The sequence below is a fragment of the Helianthus annuus genome, chromosome 1, assembly GCF_002127325.2.
Source record: "Helianthus annuus cultivar XRQ/B chromosome 1, HanXRQr2.0-SUNRISE, whole genome shotgun sequence".
Taxonomy (NCBI): Eukaryota; Viridiplantae; Streptophyta; class Magnoliopsida; order Asterales; family Asteraceae; genus Helianthus; species Helianthus annuus.
In genome coordinates, this window is record NC_035433.2 from 38538603 (window position 1) to 38561250 (window position 22648).

The 22648-nt window shown below is 36.9% G+C and overlaps 1 protein-coding gene across 1 annotated transcript; it reads right to left on the reverse strand.

Annotated features, from left to right (window-relative positions):
• Positions 1 to 8876: 8876 nt before the first annotated feature.
• Positions 8877 to 22033, reverse strand: LOC110865484 (protein N-terminal and lysine N-methyltransferase EFM7). The gene is made up of 7 exons (XM_022114743.2): positions 21878 to 22033; positions 21720 to 21781; positions 20779 to 20912; positions 20040 to 20185; positions 10043 to 10114; positions 9866 to 9958; positions 8877 to 9263 (listed from the first exon to the last, which is right to left on the reverse strand). Exons 1-7 carry the CDS (start codon positions 21939 to 21941, stop codon positions 9079 to 9081), a joined length of 756 nt encoding a protein of 251 aa, XP_021970435.1. The 5' UTR covers positions 21942 to 22033; the 3' UTR covers positions 8877 to 9078.
• Positions 22034 to 22648: the final 615 nt, after the last annotated feature.

Here is a 22648-nt window from a genome sequence, read left to right on the forward strand (position 1 = left end):
AAAAATATTTTTTTTTTGTAAATAAGTTACAAATTTAATTTAGTTAGCTATTAAAAAGGAAGACTAACAATTAATGATCTATCTAATTTTACCAATATACCCTTACACCCATATTAAATACAAAAATTAAATGAAGTAAAATAAAGAATTCTTATTGGTTGAAGTTTGTTCTTTTTTATTCTTACAAAAAATTTCTTCTCATTTGAACCCTCCACTATACAAGTAATCACACAAATTGTGACATCTAAATATATATATTTTCCTAAATACATATTTAGTCACTTTTATTTATCAAAAACCAACCTCCGATATTTGTAATTTTTGTAACAAAAATTATGGAAATTTTTATATGAAAAACCATGGTTAAAATTTACTTATAAACACTTGTTTAAAAATATTTTTCGAAGTGTTTAAATTCTAGAAAAATTTTGCCATAGTTTCCCCTTAAAAATGGAGGTTTCCATGCTTTCAAAGCATATCATTTTCTTTTAAATCATCACCAATCAATCAACAAATCAAACAACACTTACCATGAGCCAAAATCTTATAATTTTCACTACATCATGAACTTGAAATTTTGTAAAAACTTGTAGTAACTTAGCATGTTGTTAAGTAAGCTTAGTTACCCTTTAAAGTGTGGTTATTTGTTTATAAACATCATTCTTGAGAATGTTAGTCTTTCACAACTTGTAAAATTATTTTCTAAAAATATTTCTTCTTGAATTTTTCTTGTTAATAACATGTTTCTACACTTGATTTAACACTAAAAATGTGATTAATTTCTTTAAAAGTCTTGGTTATGTAAATCTTGTTTATAAACTTGGTTTCTTGAGAAAACTAGTTTTGAAATCATCCATGTAATAGACTAATGATATGCATGAAGTGTGTTATATTTTAGGTATATATTTTAAGCCCTTTTACACTTTTTAGCCAAGTTTTAAATTTATAAAACACGATATTTACTAACACTAAACACACATATGGGCAAGTGCACCCATCGTGGACGTAGTATAGTGTTGGTAAGATACCGAGGTCGTCCAAGGACACAAGAGCTTTTAGTACCGGTTTATCCTCAACGTCTAATCAAATCAAAATGTTAGAAAAAGGTTTTTAAACTAAGAAAAATAAAACTAACTAAAATGCTGAAAAATAAAATAAAAGTAAAAACAGATAGACAAGATGAATCACTTGGATCCGACTCGTGTGTAGTGTAACCTTTGATTATTTTCGCACTTTTGCACTTGTTTAAGAGATTATCTTAGTTATTGTAGTAGGCCCCTCTTTTGAAGGTGACGTTACCCTCAACCCAGTAGTTTGAGTCAGCAAGGATACAATCCTAAAGGGTCGGATTATTGAAAGATAATTAATTAAGTTATTAATGCATAATGTCGTAGGCCCCCCTTTTGAAGGTGACGTTACCCTCAGCTAAGTAGTCTGAGTCCGCAGGGATACAGTCCTAAGTAGCTGGGTTAAAGTTTTAATAGTAGTTTAACTTATGAGGGGATCAAAGAGTTTGGACCCCCGCCATCCAATACCTTTGGGTATTGAAGGAGGTCCTACTAAATTTGACCCAGGTCCTTTGCAGGATCTATACACTGAACAATGGCAAGACTCTTACCAAACCGTTCCCTTAACCCCCGACCAGGTAGCCAACATACCTCCATATAGACCGTGGAGATATGAATGGTGAAAATCTTTTATTTTATATAGACAGTAAAATAATGCCAAGACACCACAGACAAACGATAAGGAAGAATCACCTTCAACATAAGAAACTAGTAATTAAAGTCATTAGTACAAAACCAATTAAAAAGTGCAAAAGATTAAAAATAAAAAGTATTACACTAAACACTTGTTTTCACCAAGTGATGTAAGAGATTTAGGCAAACATGGCCTTTGATTGTCAAGAACTCTTACGATCAATCTTGGATCCCGAGACGACTCACACACTCTATGATGGACAATGGATGATGGTGGTGGATGATGGTGTTGTGATGGTGGTGGGTGGTGGGTGAAGTGTGAGAGAGGTGGTGTGCCAAGGGATGAGTTGCAAGAGCTCCAAACACTCCTATTATAGGCTGAACAGAAGCTCGGGCACGGCCCCGTGTCCATCTGACTCTCTCTCTCTTTTCATTAATTGTAATTCGCAATTACAGTAAATGCGCCTGCAGGAAGTTGACCACGCCCCCGTGTCCGCTGGGCACGGCCCCGTGGTGGGCAACAGAAGCTTCTATGGGTTTGTCGTTTCTGCTGCTACTTGGGCATGGCCCCGTGCTCACTGAGCACGGGGCGTGTTCAATCTTCTGTCTTCTCTGTTTTGCTTGGGAAGATGCTGTCGGGAGGTCGGTCATGCCACTTTTGTTCCTTTTCTTGTATTTATGTCAGATTTTGCTGTCTTTTTGCTTCTTTTGTTATTTTGAGCTCATTTAATCCTGAAAATACAAAAGGAAGACAAAAGCACACTTTTTCCAACATTAGTACTAAAAAAGGGTTAGTTTTATGCCACAAATGATGTAATTTATATGTTGCATTTTGTGCACATCAACTAATAACATGTATTCATAATCATCTTCCACAAAATCATCTTTGTTTTCAAGTTCATGATGAACATAAAGGATGATCATCTTGACTTTTCACAACATCATCCTCTCACTTGCTAGATCATGTGTTTAATCACAATCTAGCAAGTTTCATATGATGTTTAACATCATAAACACAAATATTCAACAATCAAGAAGCATACATATACTTAAACAACATAGATTATTATGATTTTGAGCTTTATGTTAGAGATTATCTTCTTGATTATTTATGTTCTTCATGTTTAGTGACTTACATGTACTTTTAACCATCATAATAAGAAGTAAAATGAGATTAGAGAGCCTTACTACTAGCACAAGGCTAGGGAAGAGATTCAAGATGATCAAGATGATAAACTTGGTGGTTAAAAACTTTTGAGAGAGGTCCTTCAATCTACAATGGCACCAAGCTCCTTAATCAAGCTCCTTACACCTTTTTAGCACTTGAGATTGGATGAACAAGAGATGAAAATGATGGTGATGGTGGTGTGTGGTCTCGGCCGTGAGGGAGGAGAGGAGAGGATAGAGTTTGAGTTGTGAAGTTTGTGAAATGAAGTGTTATGTGTGAACTAGTGGTTTATATCTTTGAACATCCAACACTACTCAATTCAATGTGTATTATGTCTCTAAAGAATCAAACATGATCAATTAAAATATTTCAACAAATCAAGGGTGGGCCACACCCTTGTGACCGTCGCCCATTGGGGGGGGGGGTATAGGGTTGGGATGTAATGGTTGGTTAAGAGAATTAGTTAGATTCTAAGTGTTTAAGTTAGTGTGTTTAGTTGTTATGTTGTTATAAGATGTGTAATGATGTTCGGGGACTATAACTAGCTCGGAAATGATGAAACAATGCTTCTAGTGAAAATTTGGTGTTTCGGGTAGTGTCCGGTTGATCGGTTGGTTACTGGTTCGTTAAGATGCTAAACTACGCAGTTTAGTGTGTTTTATGTTCCCTTTTATGATAGTTTTGATTCCCAACACTTAGGAAAGCATTCTGGACCATTAAACCATAATTCTGCATAATATTATGTTGTTTAAAAGCTGATTTTTGCTTAAAATTGCAGAATTCTGCAGTTTATGTGAGTTTTATGCACTTTCAGGCACTTAAACTATCACTAGGAAGGCAGTTTTATGATCCTTATTTTCCTACACACTATACTAGTGTAACTCTTGGTTTCTGGCTCATTCTGTGTCTCAATACCATGCTTGTCTGAGTACTGAACTCCCGTCGGTACTTCTAGTTTGTCTGATAACTGTGCTAACTTTGTTTCGCGCATCATTTGAATCATAAAGTGTTGCATGCAATAATGATATGAGATCATGCAATATGTGATGCACTTGTATGTATATGGCAATAATCAGAAAGCGTTCATGTCATTAATTCAGATCAAGCACAGTCATTAAAGCACTAATTACTGTTTAATTAATGTACGGATACATGGAAATTTGACAATTGTCACACCCGTCTCTCCCGTCATACCAAACATCATTTTGTTATTTAAAGATAAAAAAGAAAAATTAAGAGTAAATTACTATTTTGGCCCATGTGGTTTAACCAGTTTAACCCCTTCAGTTCAAAAAGTAATCTTTTACTATCAAACCCTGATATTACATTTTATAATGACTTTAGCCCCTATCACTAATTCTGTTACTTTTTCCAGTTAAGTGTAAGGGTATTATGGTCATTTTACACCAAAGGGGTTGTTTATGTAAGTTACAAAATTCTTTTAATATTTTGTGTAATTACTAAATTTTTTATTTCATTATTTCACGATTATTATTTAACAAAATATGTTTTAAATATACAAATAAATACATTTTTCTTTAACTATTTGTTTTTTTATAAATGTCGTTTTTAAAAACATTTGTTTTTAAATATACAATTTTTTTATTTATGTTGTTTTCAAAATCACTTGTTTTTCAAACCTTTTTTAAACTATCCATTGCGTTTTTTAATCGTTCTTTTAAAGTCATTCGTTTTTTTACAATCCATTTTTACCGTTCTTTTTAAAATCCTTTGTTTATTAAACTTTTTTTAAACTAGTTGTTTTTTTAAATCGTGAATTTCTAAAGTCATTCTAAATGTCGTTCATTTTTTAACAATTCATTTTTTACCTTTCTTTTTAAATCGTTTGTTTATTGAATTTCTTTTAAACGGTTTGTTTTTTTAATAGTGTTTTTATAACTGTTCTTTTTAAAATAGTTAATTTTTTAAACTTTGTATACTATAATTTATTTATAGCCATTAGCAAAAATAAACATAAAAAATGAACGATTTTAAAAAATCAAAGGATTTTAAAAAAGATAAACAATTCGAATAACGCTTTAAAAGTAAAACGAACGCTTTACAAACAAAAAATGGTTCTAAATAAACGGTTTTAAAAACTAAAGACTTTAAAATACGAATTATTTCAAAAAGGTTTAAAAAACATATGATTTGAAAAAGAATGGTAAAAATGAACTGTTATCAGCGGACGATTTTAAGAAAAACAGACGTTTAAAAAGAAATGATTTTAAAAACAATAGATGGTTTTAAAAAGGTTAAAAAAATGTTTTTAAAAATAACATTTATAAAAAAACAAATTGTTAAAGAAAATATATATCTATTTGTATATTTAAAAATGTATTTTGTTAAATAATAATCGTGAAATAACGACATAAAAAAATTGAGTAATTACACAAATAAAAAGATTATAAGAAGTTTATAACTTACATAAACAACAGTTAAGGTGTAAAAAGACCATAATACCCTTGCACTTAACTGGTAAAAAGTAACAAAGTTAGTGGTAGGGATCAAAACCATTATAAATTACAATCTTAGAGTCTGATATGTCAAAAGATTCGTTTTAGATTGAAGAGGTTAACTGGTTAAAAAAACAGAGGCCAAGATAGTAATTTTCTATTAAAAAATTATGTGTATATATGTATTTATTCATTTATAGTTATTTTTTTTTTTTTTACTTAAAGATAAAAAATAAAAGTTATACAATAAAAAACAAAAGAATAAATAGGAAAGTGCCAAAATCGTCCCTGTGATTTGAGAATTGACAAAATCGTCCATAGGACTTAACGATACATTTTAACTGATTTTGCCATTTGCATGGAAATGACAACAAAATGAAACCTCAGAGACTCGGATACAAAAGGTTATATTTTTTTACTGAAGTGATAAAACTGACTTAAACTTAGAGACCATCTTGGCATTTTACTTTTAACTAGTGTTTTTCAATAACGCGCGTTGCGCGAAAGGCATTGGTGTTTTCGACCGACATCATTCTTCAAACGATTCGAGATAAATGATGCGTAACCAGCCATATCCGACATCGTGGAGTGTATTAAAAAGGGAGCAATTGGACGATTGGATGTTGGGCTAGGTGTTCCTTGGAATGCCCACGGATTGTTCGGGTCAAAACCACGATTATGAGGATTCATTTTTCGTATTGTGGTTGGATGAAAATTTTTTTTTAAAATAAGATAGAGATGATTATAGAAGAAGTGGGGTAGTTGTGGTAAAAAATGAATAGAAGTGTGAGTATTTAGAGTGAATAATTTTTTTTAAACACATAGCCGTTGGCCAACGGCTAACCCAAACGGCTACTTGTCTTGGCCAATGAGATCCTGCCATGTCATCTTGATAGCCCCGTCCAATGCCCGGGCTGAAACCCAGCCCAAGGGGCCACGCCGAAACCCAAGCCTACCCGGGGTGGTGACTTGGGCGTTTGTACCCAACCCACGCCACAACCCCCGCCCCCAGGCTGAAACCCCCGCCCAAGGGGCCACGCCGAAACCCAAGCCCACCCGGGGTGGTGACTTGGGCGTTTGTACCCAACCCATGCCACAACCCCGCCCCATACCTCATATTCTAATATACCCGTTGCGGCGGGACCCAATGACTACAAAAGGCGTGTCAGCAATGGCAAACAGATACCGAATATCAAAACATAAATAAAATGACATGGTAAGAATAGTCACTCCGTCATAAAAAACGAATTTTTAAATAATCTAATATATAATAATAGGACTCACACGTCCTACACGTTAAAAATTCGGTTGTTTTCAGTTCAGTTATTACAGTGCTAAGACGTTAAAATATGGATGAGCTCGGTACCGGTAACGGCAGTGAAAGTACCGATCTAGAAAATCATCGAAATTAGGTACCGGCATCGAAAATGCTCGGTACAATACGGTATGGTATTTGAAGGTAAAAATCAATAAATACAGGTATGGTGCTAGACCGGTGTCGAACCGAAAGTAACGATTCTGAAAATGCCAAAAGGTGGGGTACCAAAATGGTACCGAAAATGATTTGGTATAGTAAATTTGGTACCGATACGATACCGGTTCGTTTACAGGATTTGATACGATTTGCTCATCAATATTCTAAATATCCAAGTTAATTTTACATGCTACAATTCATTCATTACAGAAAAAGACAAAAAAGAAAGCAAAATAAGTTGTTGTGTATATAAAACCTCATTCAAACGAAATACAATTTACTTACTGTGTGTATGAAAAGTAATCTAAACGGTGCAATTACTTGCATTGCTGCGTTGCTACAGGATTTGATGAGCTCGTTACCAACCGGTACCGAAAATACTGGTACCGAAATCCCCAAAAGTGGGTACCGGTACCAAATATACCTAGTATGGACGGTTCGGTACAGGTCGGTATTGGTACGACACCGGTATTTGAGAGTAAAAACCGGTGAATACATGTGTGGAACCGGTACCAAAAATACACCGGTTTGGTAAATTTAAGACCGGTACCTATACCCGATGCCATTTGCGTATCTCTTAATCATGTTACTAGTTTTAAATAATTGTAATCTAATTCTAATATTAATTTAATAATATGAATGTAATATTAATTTAATAATAAATCAACTGTTCATTCTGTTTCTTTTTTATATGTTTAATAATAATAATTACTAGTTTTAAATAATTGTAATCTAATTCTAATATTTATTTAATAATATGAATGTAATATTAATTTAATAATAAATTAACTGTTCATTCTGTTTCTTTTTTATATGTTTAATAATAATAATAATAATAATATGAATGTAATATTAATTTAATAATAAATCAACTGTTCATTCTGTTTCTTTTTTATCATATATGAATTATTATTAATTTTATATGTCAACTTGCTTTTAAAACTTTTAAAATTTTGACATACAATAACTAACTAGTTTAAGTTATTACATAAAATACATTTTTTAACTGAAAAAGGTAAAATAAATGGGTTAAACAAGTTAACTCATAAACCCACCAGATTGACACAAGAAAAACCCATTTAACTAAACGTATTCTTGTGGCGAGCGATAGACGACAAGATACCAACGGCAATAGCATTAAGGGATAGGGGCTTGACGTTAACAGATTACAATTGTAGCTTGTGTGGTGCAGCGGATGAATCGGCAAACCATGTTTTATTACTATGCAGTTTCGCGAAGCAAGTGTGGAAATCAATTCTGGATTGGGTCAAGTGCCGAACAATAAGTGTAGAAGGTTCCCTAAAACAACTGATACAGGACGTGATTGATCTGCAGAGGAGCCGAAGTAAGAGGAAGGCTATACACGCAATTGTTTTGCAAACAATATGGAGCCTATGGAAAACCGGGAATGAGAAATTATTTAGAGGCAAACCGGGAGTCATCCAAAGAACGACGGAGGATATTAAAGAAGAATCTTATCAATATATAAAACAAAGATCAAATTTCAACTCAATTCAAAGGCAACAATGATGGAATTTCAATTTTGTTATGTAATAGCTATAATGTAATTTTCTTTTCGATGTAACTGTAACTTTTGGTTCCCAATTTCTGGCTGGGAGCTTTGGTCTGTTGAGTGAATAAAGTCCCATTTGCTATTCAAAAAAAAAAAAAAAAAACTAAACGTATTCTTGAGTTGGAACTAAAACAAACCCTAACCCATTTAAAATAGATACAAACCCACAAACTTCAAATTAATTTCATGTTATGGTTTCGTGTCGTATCAAAAATTCACATCCATCCCTTGTTAAAACTTGGTGATCTATCTCGTGTCAGTGACGGTTCTTTCTTTATCAAAATTATTATAGCCGAACGGTTTGGCACATGTTGCTTTAAAAATTATCAGGTATCGAACTCAACCAGACAGAAAACCTACTATATGTCAACATAACTCTCCTTGTGTAACATTTTTTTTATTCTTTTATATAAAAAATGGTCCTTTCTCTAGAAAAAAAATAATACAGATTAAAAATGTTAAAAAATGTTTCTAGTCAACCCAACTAGTGTAACGGTCAACAAACTGAAACCAAACCACAAGAACGGTTTGCTTTGATTCTGTTGTAGCTTTCAAAGATTTGATTCTGGCTTACAAAGTTTAGAAACAGTCACCAACCTTCCATTCACGGTTTGAAGTAAAAAACCATAAAAACGCGCCGTAAACACTTCTACTTAAGTTTCTTTAAAAGTATTTTGGCCATTAAAAGTTTCTTCTCTTGCAACTACCTAAAGTCCTAGACTATCACTGACTACAGGTTTGGCGGGGGTGATACAGTACACCCGGGAACCTAGATGTTGTACTTGAAGACCAGCGGTTTCGCATCCGGTGAAGAACAATGATTCGTCTTCTTTCCCGATTCTGCGTCTCCAACTCATTAAGAAAGCAGGTCGGGCCAGTTCTGGAATTCCATCTGAACATACAAACAAAAACAATATTGCCTATTACCAACAAAGGGTAAAAAACAAAAAAAACAAAAACCAAAAACAACCCTCTTGGTGGGGTCTGGGGGAGGGGGGACCGATCACATGTGATACCCGCGGGCCAGGATTTAACATGAGACTACAATTTTGTGCTAAGCTACGTCGCAGGATATCTCAGCTGTAAAGTTACATTTGTTTTTTTATAGATGGTGAATTCGGCCCGTTCATTTTTAACGGGTCAGTTTGCAAAAGGTAGAAATGAAGAAAAAAGTGTTTAATCATATTAATCATTAATTATTTGGAAAAATATGTAAATATTCATTTAATAGCTCATTAAGGGTAAAATAGTCATTTTAAGAGTAATTTTAATGAAAAGGGGAAATATGTAATATACATGGGTTAGGAAGGGGAAATATGTAATTAATTTTTTTGTTTGGGGAAATACGTAATAAGTCAGCTTAGGAGGGGGAAATATGTAAAAAACACTAAATAATTAGACAAAAGAAGTTCAGGTTGGATTTCGAGCGGCACCAAAAACTATCCAATTTGAAAAGTTAAAGCACAAATAATTATTTACAATATAGACATTTACCCTGAGCTAGAGGCGTTGTAGCGGTTTCTCGTGGCTTGTAAGAATTTAGGAGGAAGCAAAGAGTCTTTATTAAGTTTGGATATTGTTTCACATCTGTAAAAAAATAACGAAAACCAATCAGAACATTGTTTATTTGTAATATGATGCAAAAATGGAAATGAGATTAAAGGGCCTTACACAGTAAGATGTCACTAGCAATAATAAGGTCCCATTCTGGATGAGGATTTGGGAAGGGATCACCCCATGAATCTGGTAAAGAATAAAAGAAGTTATAACATCATTTTCTTGGTTTAAAAATGCGCGCATAATGTGTGATGCACCCGATGCACTAATGAGAGTGCATCGCAACAGCTGATGCGATGCGTTTACGTGATGCGAGAATATTGTGCGCATTCCGCATAATGCGCTCATCGCATAATGCGCTCTGATGCACGCAACATTGTTTCTTATGCTTTTTTTCCAGATTTTATGAACTGTGTTCGGTTTTTTCCATAATTAACATCTTAGTATGCTTGATTTGAACCAAAAAACACAACTCTTATCTTCTAATCACGTCAGTTGTTTTACTTTAAGTATGTTTTTATAAGTTTTTATGTATAAATAATTTTTAACTATTTTTTATAAGGAATAATTGCATATTTCCCCTTATAAACCCTCTTAATTGCATATATACCCAACCTCAAATTAAAATTGCATATTTCTCCTTCCTTGTTAAAATATCTCAAAATGACAAAATTGTCCTTTTCAAAATATAAAGGCCTAAGAAACATACACTGGAAAATACGTAAGGGTAGGATCAAAAGTGCCGACTGTTCAGTTCCATTATTTAATTTTATCATTAACTTTTTGAGACATTAATGGTGTTCAAGCGGTGCAGGTTACTTCCAATAGATTATTTTCTGTTTAGAACACTATAACATTTTTCCTATCATGTGATTTTGAATTGTATGTGACTACTAATCGATTAGCAAAAATGACTTTGGTAGAATGGTAGGGGTAAGCAACCCATAACAAAATCATAACTGACATAATCAAACCGGTTTTAACTGATACCTCGCATAACCGATAGTTTTAATTTTGAAGATTCGGTTAACGAATCAAACAGTTATTCTTATGGTTATGAAACACTAGTTGACCAATATGCTTGAAACCAAACCAAACTTGAAACATTTGCTATCTTACCCTTATTTTATGTCCTATAAAACTGTGCATAATGAGGGCATCTAAAAGACAAACATGCAGTGCATTCAACATAATACAGTTACACAATATGAGACCCATGAATAGATTTAGAGAAAAAGTAAGTACCAAAACAAAATGGAAATGAGAAATCTACTTGGTGATCAAATTAAAGTTTGTTGATTCGACTAAGGGCAAGAATGCAAGAAACAAAAAGAAATTGTAAAAAGACACCTAAAAACTATTAAAAATGGGTAAATATGCAATTTTTAAAGTTTTGGTAAAAGTAAGGGTAAATTAGTCTTTATATAATTTATTTTTAATAAAATAAATGAAAATGGGTAAATTTGCAATTCTTTTAGGTAAGGAAGGGGAAATTTGCAATTTTATTTTGGGGTTGGGTAAATATGCAATTGAGAAGATTTATAAGGGGAAACATGCAATTCACTCTTTTTATAAAGAACGCATCACATACGTGATGCGCTCGCAACGCGCATCACGCATTAGATTTTTGAACTAAACGCATCGGAGCGCATCACGCAATTTAAAACCAAGATCATTTTTAACATGCACTGAAAAAGTGTATAAATGGGTCAAAACAGGTTTGGGTTAAAATGAGTTGGTTTCTAGGATGATTCGATGTGGAACGGGCTGGATTGATCCACGAACACCTTACCGAAACGACACTTCTTCAACTATAAATTCAAATCTTTGAACAAGATAACTTAGAAGGTGTTGTATGCATTAAAAATAGACTTTAGACAGCTTTAAACCTTTCTGACCCTTCTCATTTTAGCTGATTTTTCTGATGTGACCCATTTGAGAAAGAACACAACCCAAATCAACACACTTTTATGTAAATGGGTCGAAATTGCCATCTCTAGTTTTGAGTAGAGGTAGAAAATAACCCGATTTAACTTATACGGCAACATTGGACAGACTAATAATAACACCTGAGATGTAAACCTTACACCAATTTGTTTGAATTCTTTCAGAATGAGACGTTTAATAAAGTAATCTGTTTCCGTAATTAGGTGTGCAATTAGTCTTTTTCTTTAATCAAACCATTATTTATGGTTTAAAAAGTGTGAGGTGCTCCGAGGTGTTTAGGTTCCAAAAGCAGAGGCATGAGGGGTAAGTAAAAAGCTTCACGACAAGAGGCATTGCTCTACGTACAACCAAAAACGCTTTGGGCAGAATCGTAAGTTGCATCTCACTCGTCTCTTTTACATTCCAGCCTTCTTCATCAGGTAAACTACTCATAATCTCTTCATCTTTTTGGTCTTTGTTTGCATATCAGCCTCCCAAAGGTTTCTAGTTTCTACATTTCCATAGCAACAGTCCTAATTCTGACTTACATGTACAAGAAGCATCGTAAATCAATTTGGTTTCATGCCAAGACGGTCAACTATAGAAGGGATACACATCCTAAGAAGACCAATGGAAGAGTATCGGGAAAAAAGCGGGATCTGCATATGGTGTTCATTGACCTTGAAAAGGCGTATGACAGTGTGCCATGTGAAAATTTGGTATAGTTTGGAGGGTAGGGGGGTTCCTAGGAAGTATATAGACATAATCAGGGATATGTGTTCTATGACTAAAACTAATGTGATAGGAACAAGAAAATAAGAAAAACAATTGCAGACTAGCTTTTATTTCAATGGAAAGGATAAGGCCCGATTCGAGAGGGGCAAGGTCTCCAAATACAAAATGATAGTAAAAAGTAATAATCGGATGCTAGAACAATGAACTAGTCTGCCTATTTATGCTGATAATTGAAAAGTAGCTGATCCTAGAATTAAGGTGCAATTGATCCTAGAATTATGATAATTGATCCCATTTGAGCTCATTGCTAAATATAACCGAATGGGTTAAACAGACTGCCAAAAATAGCATTGAATTGCTGGTTGTTCACAGCTGTCTCGATTTGCTTCTTTTTCCTTCTAGAATAAGTCTTTAATGCCTGAGATTTACATGGTATTGCAACATTACTTCCCTCCTGGAAATTTGCCTTGTCCTCAAGGCTGAAATTGGGGAACTGCTCAGCTAACAAATCGTATGGTTCCCAAGTGGATTCCTCAATTGGACGAGATTTCCAAGAAACCAAGACTTCCAAAACAGTCTTACCTGCTTCACTGCTCCAGCGATGATCCAGAATGGAGGCTGGTTGTACACGTAACTCCCAATCGTTGGTGATAGGTAATGGAGGAGTTGGCGTAGAGGAAAAGTCACCATGGGCCAATTTAAGCATTGAAACATGAAAAATTGGGTGAATCCGTGCATCAGGAGGGAGTTCCAGCTCATACGAAACCGGGCCAATGACCTTTTTGATGCGGTATGGGCCAAAAAACCTGGGTGATAGTTTCTCATATTTCCTCTTAGCGAGTGTTTTCTGTCGATATGGTTGTAATTTCAAGAAAACAAAGTCTCCAACTTGGAAAGAAACGTCTCTTCTCTTCGTATTGGCCTGGTTTTTCATGCGGCTTTGGGCTTTTTGTAGGTTGTCACGGAGAAGTTTTAACATATGGTCCCGATCGATCAGTTGCTGTTCTAAATCAGCATTTGGAGTTTCTCCCATCATGTAAGGTACCAAAGGTGGAGGTTCCCGCCCATACACCACTTCAAATGGGGTTGTGCCCGTTGATGTATGATATCCCGTGTTATATGAGTATTCTGCCCAAGCTAGATACTCACCCCATCTCTTCGGCTGTTCACAGGCAAAACAGCGCAAATATGCTTCTAAACAGCGGTTCAAAACTTCTGTTTGGCCGTCTGTTTGTGGATGATAACTTGTGCTCAGTTTGAGTTTTGTTTGACTCAAACGAAAGAGTTCTTGCCAGAAATGACTGAGGAAAATCACATCACGATCCGAGACAATAGATCTCGGGAACCCGTGTAACCGAATAACTTCTTTGCAAAAAACAGCAGCTACATGTTTGGCTGTGTACGGGTGTGATAAGCACATAAAATGTGCATATTTACTTAAACGGTCCACCACAACCAGGATGGTATCAACTCGGTTAGAAGGGGGTAAGCCCACAATGAAGTCCATTGACACATCTTCCCAAATCCGCTCGGGAATGGGTAAGGGTTGAAGAAGACCAGCTGGAGATAGGGCCTGATACTTTTGCTGTTGGCACACTACACATTGTTGTACAAACAGACGGATATCATTTTTCATTTTTGGCCAATAATACCGTGTGGACAGCCTTTTGTAAGTTTTTAAGAATCCTCCATGTCCACCGCTCAGGGTATCATGTGCCTCCTGCAACAGTTAGAGCCGTAGAGCTGGAATGTCGGGTATCACTAATTTACCTTGGTAGAATAAGAGTTGATTAACCAAAGTAAATTCAGTGTCATTATCCGGAGCCTCTTTTATCCTGCGGATCCAGCTGCTAGTCACCGGATCAATGTGTAAGCCTGCTTTGATCTCTTCAATTTCAACACAATAGGGAATTATCAGTGCTAAAAATTCTCCTGAATGTGGTCGCCTTGATAATGCATCTGCTCCTTTGTTTTCTTTTCCTGCTTTGTGAACAATAGAAAAATCAAAAGGCATTAGTTTTAACAACAATCTTTGTTGTTCAGTGGTGGTAATCCGCTGTTCCAACAAAAATTTCAACGTGTAGTGGTCTGTCCGAATAATAAAGTGGCGCCCTAACAAGTAATGGCTCCATTTTTGGACTGCCATCACCAGAGCCAACAATTCTCGATCGTACGCAGATTTGAACTTGTTTGAAGGGGAAAAACCTTTGCTGAAATACGCCACCGGATGATCATTTTGGGACAGGATAGCACCGATACCATCTGAAGATGCATCACATTCAACCACAAAGGGTTTTGAAAAATCTGGTAGGGCTAGTACAGGGGTAGACATTAGAGCCTGTTTCAAAGCCTCAAAAGCTGCTAGTGCTGCGTCCGACCACACAAAACCGTCTTTCTTGGTCAAAGCTGTAAGTGGGCGGGCTATGATACCATAATTCTTGACAAATCGTCTATAGTATCCGGTCAGCCCCAAAAATCCTCTCACTTGCTTGACATTTGTTGGTATAGGCCACGACCGAACCGCTGCTATCTTTTCTTCCTCCACTTGTACTCCCATTTTAGTGATGACATGGCCCAAAAAGATAACTTGGTCTTGACCAAAACAGCATTTTGACATCTTGGCAAAGAATTTGTTGTCTTGCAATAACTTCAATGCTTGAGCTAAGTGTTCTTGATGCTGCTCCATGTTGGCACTGTAAATTAAAATATCATCAAAGAAAACAAGGATGAAACGACGCAAGAATGGTCGAAACAGGTCATTCATAACAGCCTGAAAAGTTGAAGGGGCGTTTGTTAGGCCAAAAGGCTTAACTTTGAACTCATAATGCCCGGAATGAGTTCGAAAAGCTGTCTTTTCAATGTCCTCTGGTGTCATTCGGATCTGGTAATAACCAGATTTCAAATCCAGCTTTGAAAAGATAGTTGCGCCATATAACTCATCTAATAATTCATCAATATTTGGGATCGGGTATTTATCAGCAATGGTAGCTTTGTTAAGAGCCCTATAATCCACACACATCCTCCAGGAATCATCCTTTTTTCTTACCAACAATACTGGACTAGAAAAAGGGCTTGTGCTTGGTTGTATGAAACCATCAGACAAGAGTTGAGATACCTGCTTTTCGATTTCATTTTTTTTTAGAATACGGGTACCTATAAGGTCTGATGTTGGGTGGGCTGGTGTTGGGTAGCAAGGAAATGGAATGAGTTTGGGAACGTGTAGGTGGCAGTTGTGTAGGTTCTTCAAAAACAGCTCGATATTGGTCAACAATAGGCTGTAACTGGGTGTGTATTGCAGGTGTAGAGATGGGTTCAATAGCTAAGTGTTGGAAACTTGAAGACTTTTGAGGGCCTGATTCAATGCCGCGCAACTTGTATTTTTTTCCTTCAATCGTGAAAGCCATAAACAATTCCTTCCAATTAGCTTGTACCGTGTTCAAGGTGGCTAACCATTGGATCCCCAATACCAAATCCGCCCCTCCTAATGAAAATGGGTGAAAATCTTGGACAATTTTAAGATCATCTACCTCCAGTTTAAAACCTTTGCATATCTTACTACAACGGATGATATCTCCATTACCAATTTGTACCCCAAAAGGTGCAACAGGTTGAGTAGCCAAGTGGAGCTCGTTAATGAGAATATCAGAGATGAAGTTGTGGGTAGACCCCCCATCTACCAAAATCAAGACCTCGGTTGACTGTAACATACCTCTGATTTTCATAGTCGTGGGGTGGGTTTTCCCAATATAGCATGTAGGCTGATCTCAGCAGTATTATCACGATCTGAGTCAGTCCCGGCTTCATCTCCGCAAGTTTCTTCCCCTTCCTCTTCTGCCTCCAACACCTTGAGTGTTCCGGTTTTGCACCTATGCCCAGGAGCATACTTATCGCCACACCTGAAACATTCACCTTTTAAAAATCTTTGTTGTTTCTCGGTGTCTGATATACGATTATTTCGGGCTGGAACGGTAGTAGGGTTAAGGTTTGAAGGAGTAGTTGTTCGGGACTCAGAGTATGGAGTTTTGTTGTTGGTAGAAGTGGCTGTATTTCGAACCGATCGCGAATGAGTGAGTTTAGATTCAAACTCCAGGGCTAAACTCATTGCGTTGTAAACGGTTCTAGGCTTATGTATCCTCACATCAGCTTTTAATTCATCTTTAAGCCCATTTAGAAACACCCCCAATAAGCAATGGTCCGGCCAATTTGAAACTCGGGAAGAGCGTTTAGCAAATTCTTGCCGATATTCATTAACCGTACCCGTTTGCTTAACACTGCAAAGGTACTCGTCTAGATTTTGAAACTCGGCTGGACCGAAATTTTTTGTAAAAATTTGTGATAATTCTTCCCAAAAGGTTATGGGTTGGTCATTGGCAAACCAAGAATAGAGATCTAGAGCGTCTCCTTCCAAATGCAATGAGGCTACTTCTACTTTGTCTTCCTCAGGAATGTGGTAGTACCTGAAGTATTTTTCCGCCTTTAATAACCAGCCGCGTGGATCTCCCCCACTAAAAGTAGGGAAATCAATTTTGTTGTATGGGCGGAAATGTTGCCTATTCCTCCAATGGCTTTCTCCTTCATCATTTCGGCTTCCTCTTGAGTTATCTCCTGCTTTCAGTGCTGCGAGGTCTTCTTTCATGGATTCTACACACTCCAACCGTGCTGCTATTTCGGCCAACTGTGCAGCTATGGGATCTGGTGGTGGGTTAGTCTCTCCTGAACTGCCTCGGGTCTGAACCATCTTGGTTTATTCTCTTCGTTTCCCGGCAATGGAACCAATGATAGGAACAAGAAAATAAGAAAAACAATTGCAGACTAGCTTTTATTTCAATGGAAAGGATAAGGCCCGATTTGAGAGGGGCAAGGTCTCCAAATACAAAATGATAGTAAAAAGTAATAATCGGATGCTAGAACAATGAACTAGTCTGCCTATTTATGCTGATAATTGAAAAGTAGCTGATCCTAGAATTAAGGTGCAATTGATCCTAGAATTATGATAATTGATCCCATTTGAGCTCATTGCTAAATATAACCGAATGGGTTAAACAGACTGCCAAAAATAGCATTGAATTGCTGGTTGTTCACAGCTGTCTCGATTTGCTTCTTTTTCCTTCTAGAATAAGTCTTTAATGCCTGAGATTTACTTGGTATTGCAACATAATGTTCGTACGCCAGCAGGGGATACCAGTTTTTTCCCTGTGGAGTAGGACTCCACCAAGGATCTGCGTTGAGTCCGTTTCTTTTTACAGTAGTGTTGCATGAGTTGTCTAGATCGATTCAGGAGACAGTACCATGGTGCATGCTTTTCGCAGATGATATTGTATTAGTGGCGGAGACGAAAAAGTGCTTGAATGAGAGATTAGAGGAGTGGCGAGCAGCTTTGGAAGGCAAGGGTTTAAGGATTAGTCGCTCTAAGACTGAGTATCTTTACTGTGATTTTAGTGAAGCAGGTGACGTAGACGATACTCAAGTTACCATTGACGGTCAAATGGTTCCGCAGACAACTAAGCTCAAATATCTAGGATCGTTTGTACAAAGTGATGGGGAGATATATAGTGATGTAGTTCATCGCATCCAAGCTGGATTGTGCAGGTGGAAAGTAGCCACTGGGGTATTGTGCGACAAGAGGTTTCCAACTAAATTAAAGGGGAAATTTTATAGGGTTGCAGTTAGACCAGCTATGTTGTATGGAACAGACTGTTGGGCCATCAAGAAGACACGAGCGCGTAGATGGAAGTAGCAGAGATGAGGATGTTAAGATGGATGAGCGGGCATACAAGGTGGATCGGATAAGAAAAGAAGTTCTTAGGGAAAGGTTAGGAGTGGCTAGTATATCGGATAAGATACAGGAGGGGAGATTGAGATGGTTTGGACATGTCAAGAGGAGACAGTTGACAGGGCCAGTTAGAGCAGTGGAATCCTTGACTGTGGAGGGGAGGAGGAGGAATTATCTTTCTTCAGTTGTGGCTATTCGTGGTCTTATGACTTCTCTATATGTTTCTACCTTACTATTTTACCCATCCACAACCTTAGGTCTGTTATTTGGTCGTGTCTATGTCTTATTACTAGTGTCGGGGGTCTATCTGGAAGCGGCCTCTCTGTCCCTAGGGATGGAGGTAAGGTTTGCCTACATCCCACCCTCCCCAGACCCTACCGTTAGCTTGCTATTTGGGGGATTTACTGAGTATGGTTGTTGTACTTGTTGTTATGTACAAGAAGCGTCGTGATGTGGCTCCACCTTATCAGCGGGTCGACCCAGATGTCTCGGTTCAATTACCTTGACCCAGTTAATCAGTAGCAAAGATTTAGGGCTGAATTAGGGAAGGCTGAATGTTATGGGAATCCAGGTCAAGAAAAAAGTCAAAAGGCTGAATTTGGGGGCAAGTGTTCAGGAAGTAACTCTTTTATTTTTCATTAAGTGGGTCAAGTTATTCTACAAAGGCTTCTAATTGTAAGAAGTGTAAGAAGGATTTATAGAGTGACAAGTGTCCAATAAGCTAAAACTAAACCCATTACATCACCACCAAAAACCTAAACACCCACCCCCACCCCCCCCCCACCACCCAAAAACCTAAACCCCCCCCCCCCACCTCCCAAAAACCTAAAAAAAAACCTAACCCCCCACCCCCCAAAAACCTAAAAAAACCTAACCCCCCCCCCCACCCACCCCCACCCCCACCCCCACCCAAAAACCTAAAACCCCACCCCCTCGGCAAAATAAAAAATAAAAAAAATTTGGGGGGGGGGGGGGGTTAGGTTTTTGGTGGTGGTAGATGTTTAAGGTTTTTCTTTTTTTTTTTTGTAGTGGGGTTTTTTTGTGTAGTGGGTTTTTTTAGGTTATTGGACACTTGTCACTCTATAAATCCTTCTTACACTTCTTACAATTAGGATCCTTTGTATTTGATCCTAATCCTTCATTAAGTATCCCATTTTCTATTTTAGTTTTCATTGTCTGGTTTTATATTGATTATCAATTGTTCTTTTATTGGAGATTAGCCCCTTTCGAATCGGGCCAACTATCTTAATATTCAATAAATCAGCCTTTTTATTTCTAATATCTATCACGTCTCCAAACGTGAGGTGCTTCGGCTATCGCCTCAGGTGTGCTTTTTAAAGCCTAGTCGTTATATGACGTTATCTTTATGATGCAATACATTCAGCTGTTATTGTGAAAACCAACATTAATATGTTTTCTTTGATATTGCAACTATATTTGTTTTATGATATACATATGTGTTCATGCCATATGCTCCTTGTTAGTGAAAAAACCGAAAACAAAATGAGAAAGTAGAGTAAAAATGGTGTTCTCATCAAACAGGTCTACTCAACTTGTTTGACCCGCTACCCATTTTGACCGGTTAAAAAACATATGTATTCATGTCATAATGTCATACGCTCCAACATAACCCACCCGACTCATTTTCCAACTGTATAACTGGACAAGAGAACTAACGTTTGATATGCGGAAGCACGAGAGTTACTCCATTAACCCTGCAATTGTGAGCTATGTTATCTTCAATCTCCTGATCATCATAGTCCGAAGTTGTAATATCCACCTGATACAGCTTCTTCAAAAAGATAGCTAATGCACCTGTTCCACTGTAATCACATAAAAAAATAACAAAAAAGATCACAACTTTGAGACTAAATACACTTTACTAAACAATATTAGCTGGTTTTAAAAAACGCTTGAGGCGTGCGCCTGAAGGCGCGCCTCGAAGCGAAACGGCCAAAAAACGAGTCTGAGACGCGCCTCATGGGGTTTTTACTGCATATGCGCCTCAGAGGGGCTGAGGCGCTAATAAGGGTGCGCCTCAGGTGCGCCTCATGGGATTTTCATAGTTGTTTTTACTGTTTTTGACTTTTTGTGTCAATTTCAAGCATTTCATGCCTTTTTTATGCATGTTTTTGATGATTTTGATGAATCTGATGATGAAATTAGTTAGTATTATTATTTTTATAATATATATATAATTTTTATATTTATTTATTAATACCGCCTCGGCCTTACGCCTCGTTTCGCCTCGAGGCTTACGCCTCGTGAGGCGAAGGGAAAACGCCTCGAAACTCGTTTCCCTTCTTTTAAACCTTGAATATTAGACCAAGATACTATAAGTCTATAATATCATTAAACCGCAAACAGGAACATGTGACAGAAACAAAAATATTGAGGTATAACGAACTGGACTTGCCTGCCCAACTCAAGGATGTGGCGTCCTTCTATTTTTGAGCGGTTTTGAACTAACCATTCTACAAATGCAAATGTTCCTGGCCATAGTAGGTTGGCATTCATCTGGTGAAAGGAAAACTCTCGAATCACCAATTCCTGCCATCAAATATATATTAAACGTGTTACTAAGTGCAGGACAAAACTAACATATGTGGTTTCTAAACTTGTGATAGTCATACAGCAGTTGAATCTGTTTCTTCCCGACATGGCAAACTAAGAACAACCTCTATTAGTGGTATCAATATCTTAAAACAAGAATCAACACAAAATTTTCGTATCATGAAAATAATCATTTTCTTGAGGGAGTTATACATATGAGGCTGTGCTAAAACCACCTTGTCAAATTAGTCATCAAAGGGGCTGAAAATAATCCCTCCCCCTCTCTCACACACCTATACATACAACTTATATATATATACATATATACTATATATATATATATTAGGATCATCCCGGGGGTCTCACTGGAAGTAGCCTCTCTATTCCTACGGGGTAGAGGTAAGGCTGTCTACCTCTACCCTCCTCAGACCCTACCTTAGCTTTGCTATTGGTGGGATTTACTAAGTATGATGATGATATTAGGATCATCCCCCATTTCCTTAGTTTCATCCCCTTTGCCCCATCCTCACACCCATACTACGTGGCGCTTACGTGACGGATCATCATCCAAGGGAGGACCATTACCATACCGCATAGCCTTATACTAATGTGATACGAGACACCATATCGCGTATGTATTGTTATATGCATATAGAATGAAAATATTTAGGCCTTAGGCTAGTAAAAGTGGAGTGATTAGAACCTAAAATGAATAAAACCTACTGGAGAGGTACCAAGCATAATATTCATATCATTATAAATCCAGATATACTTTAAACAGAAATTTGAGGTAGTGAAACTCACCATTCCATGAAACTGATGAGTTCGCTCAACATAGGTCTGACAGTTGTCTGGTGTTTCTTCATCTGCAAGCAGTAACAAGAGTTATTCATCATGATAAACCATTGAAGTTGTGTATGTATATACGTATATATATATAGAGAGAGAGAGAGAGAGAGAACCTGTAGATGTGGAATCATCATCGTCATGGAAAAGGGAAGATGGGGAAAACAGAGCAATGTCCATGGGGATTGGTGCGGTAAGCGCCTGATTATATGGATGCCCTAATCCTAGATAGAATTGGAGTTTTGATTTGAGTTTTAAGTTTTACCTATAGAATTCTTCGCGCTATACGACGAGTTGGAGTTCGGTTTCAGATAATTTCGTCTCATATCGTTAAGTTATACTTCCTCCGTTCCATTAAAAGTATCCTATTTTGAATTTTCAAAATAAGACTTTGAAAATTCAAAATAAGACACATTTAATGGGACGGAGAAAGTATATTGTAATGGCCCTCGGTACATCAATCGAATTAAACTATAAATGGTGATATCAAAATGCGTTTTACGTTAATCAAAACTAGAGAATAAATATTGGTACAAGTACCAATGTTGTTCGGCTTGTACTAGTCTGGTTACTAGCACTCACGGTACCTACGTGGGAGGATCTTCGGCTGCTGCCTGAGTGGTCCTTTATCCCTATCCTGCTCGGTGTTCGACTCCATTCGCGTCTAGGATCTTCTCCGGTTTCTTATCACCGTCATTTCGGTAAGAGATTCTTGATTGCTTAGCAGGTCTGTTACCGGTCGCGGCTATCTTTATAGTCCAGCTAGACTGGTACGAATCCAGTTAACCTTTTAAAGAATTGTGGTCCGGGTGTCGGTTTTTTCGTGTTTCTTTTAGCCTCGTCTGTGGCTGGTGTGAAGGTTCATCACCCGCCTGTCAACAGAAATG

Coding starts and splice junctions, on each gene's coding strand:
- LOC110865484 (XM_022114743.2), bottom strand. CDS start 21,941: ATGGACATTGCTCTGTTTTCCCCATCTTCCCTTTTCCATGACGATGAT. Junction 9,959..10,042: donor TGCTAGTGACATCTTACTGT/GTAAGGCCCTTT, acceptor ATTTTTTTACAG/ATGTGAAACAATATCCAAAC. Junction 9,264..9,865: donor TACAACGCCTCTAGCTCAGG/GTAAATGTCTAT, acceptor TTGTATGTTCAG/ATGGAATTCCAGAACTGGCC.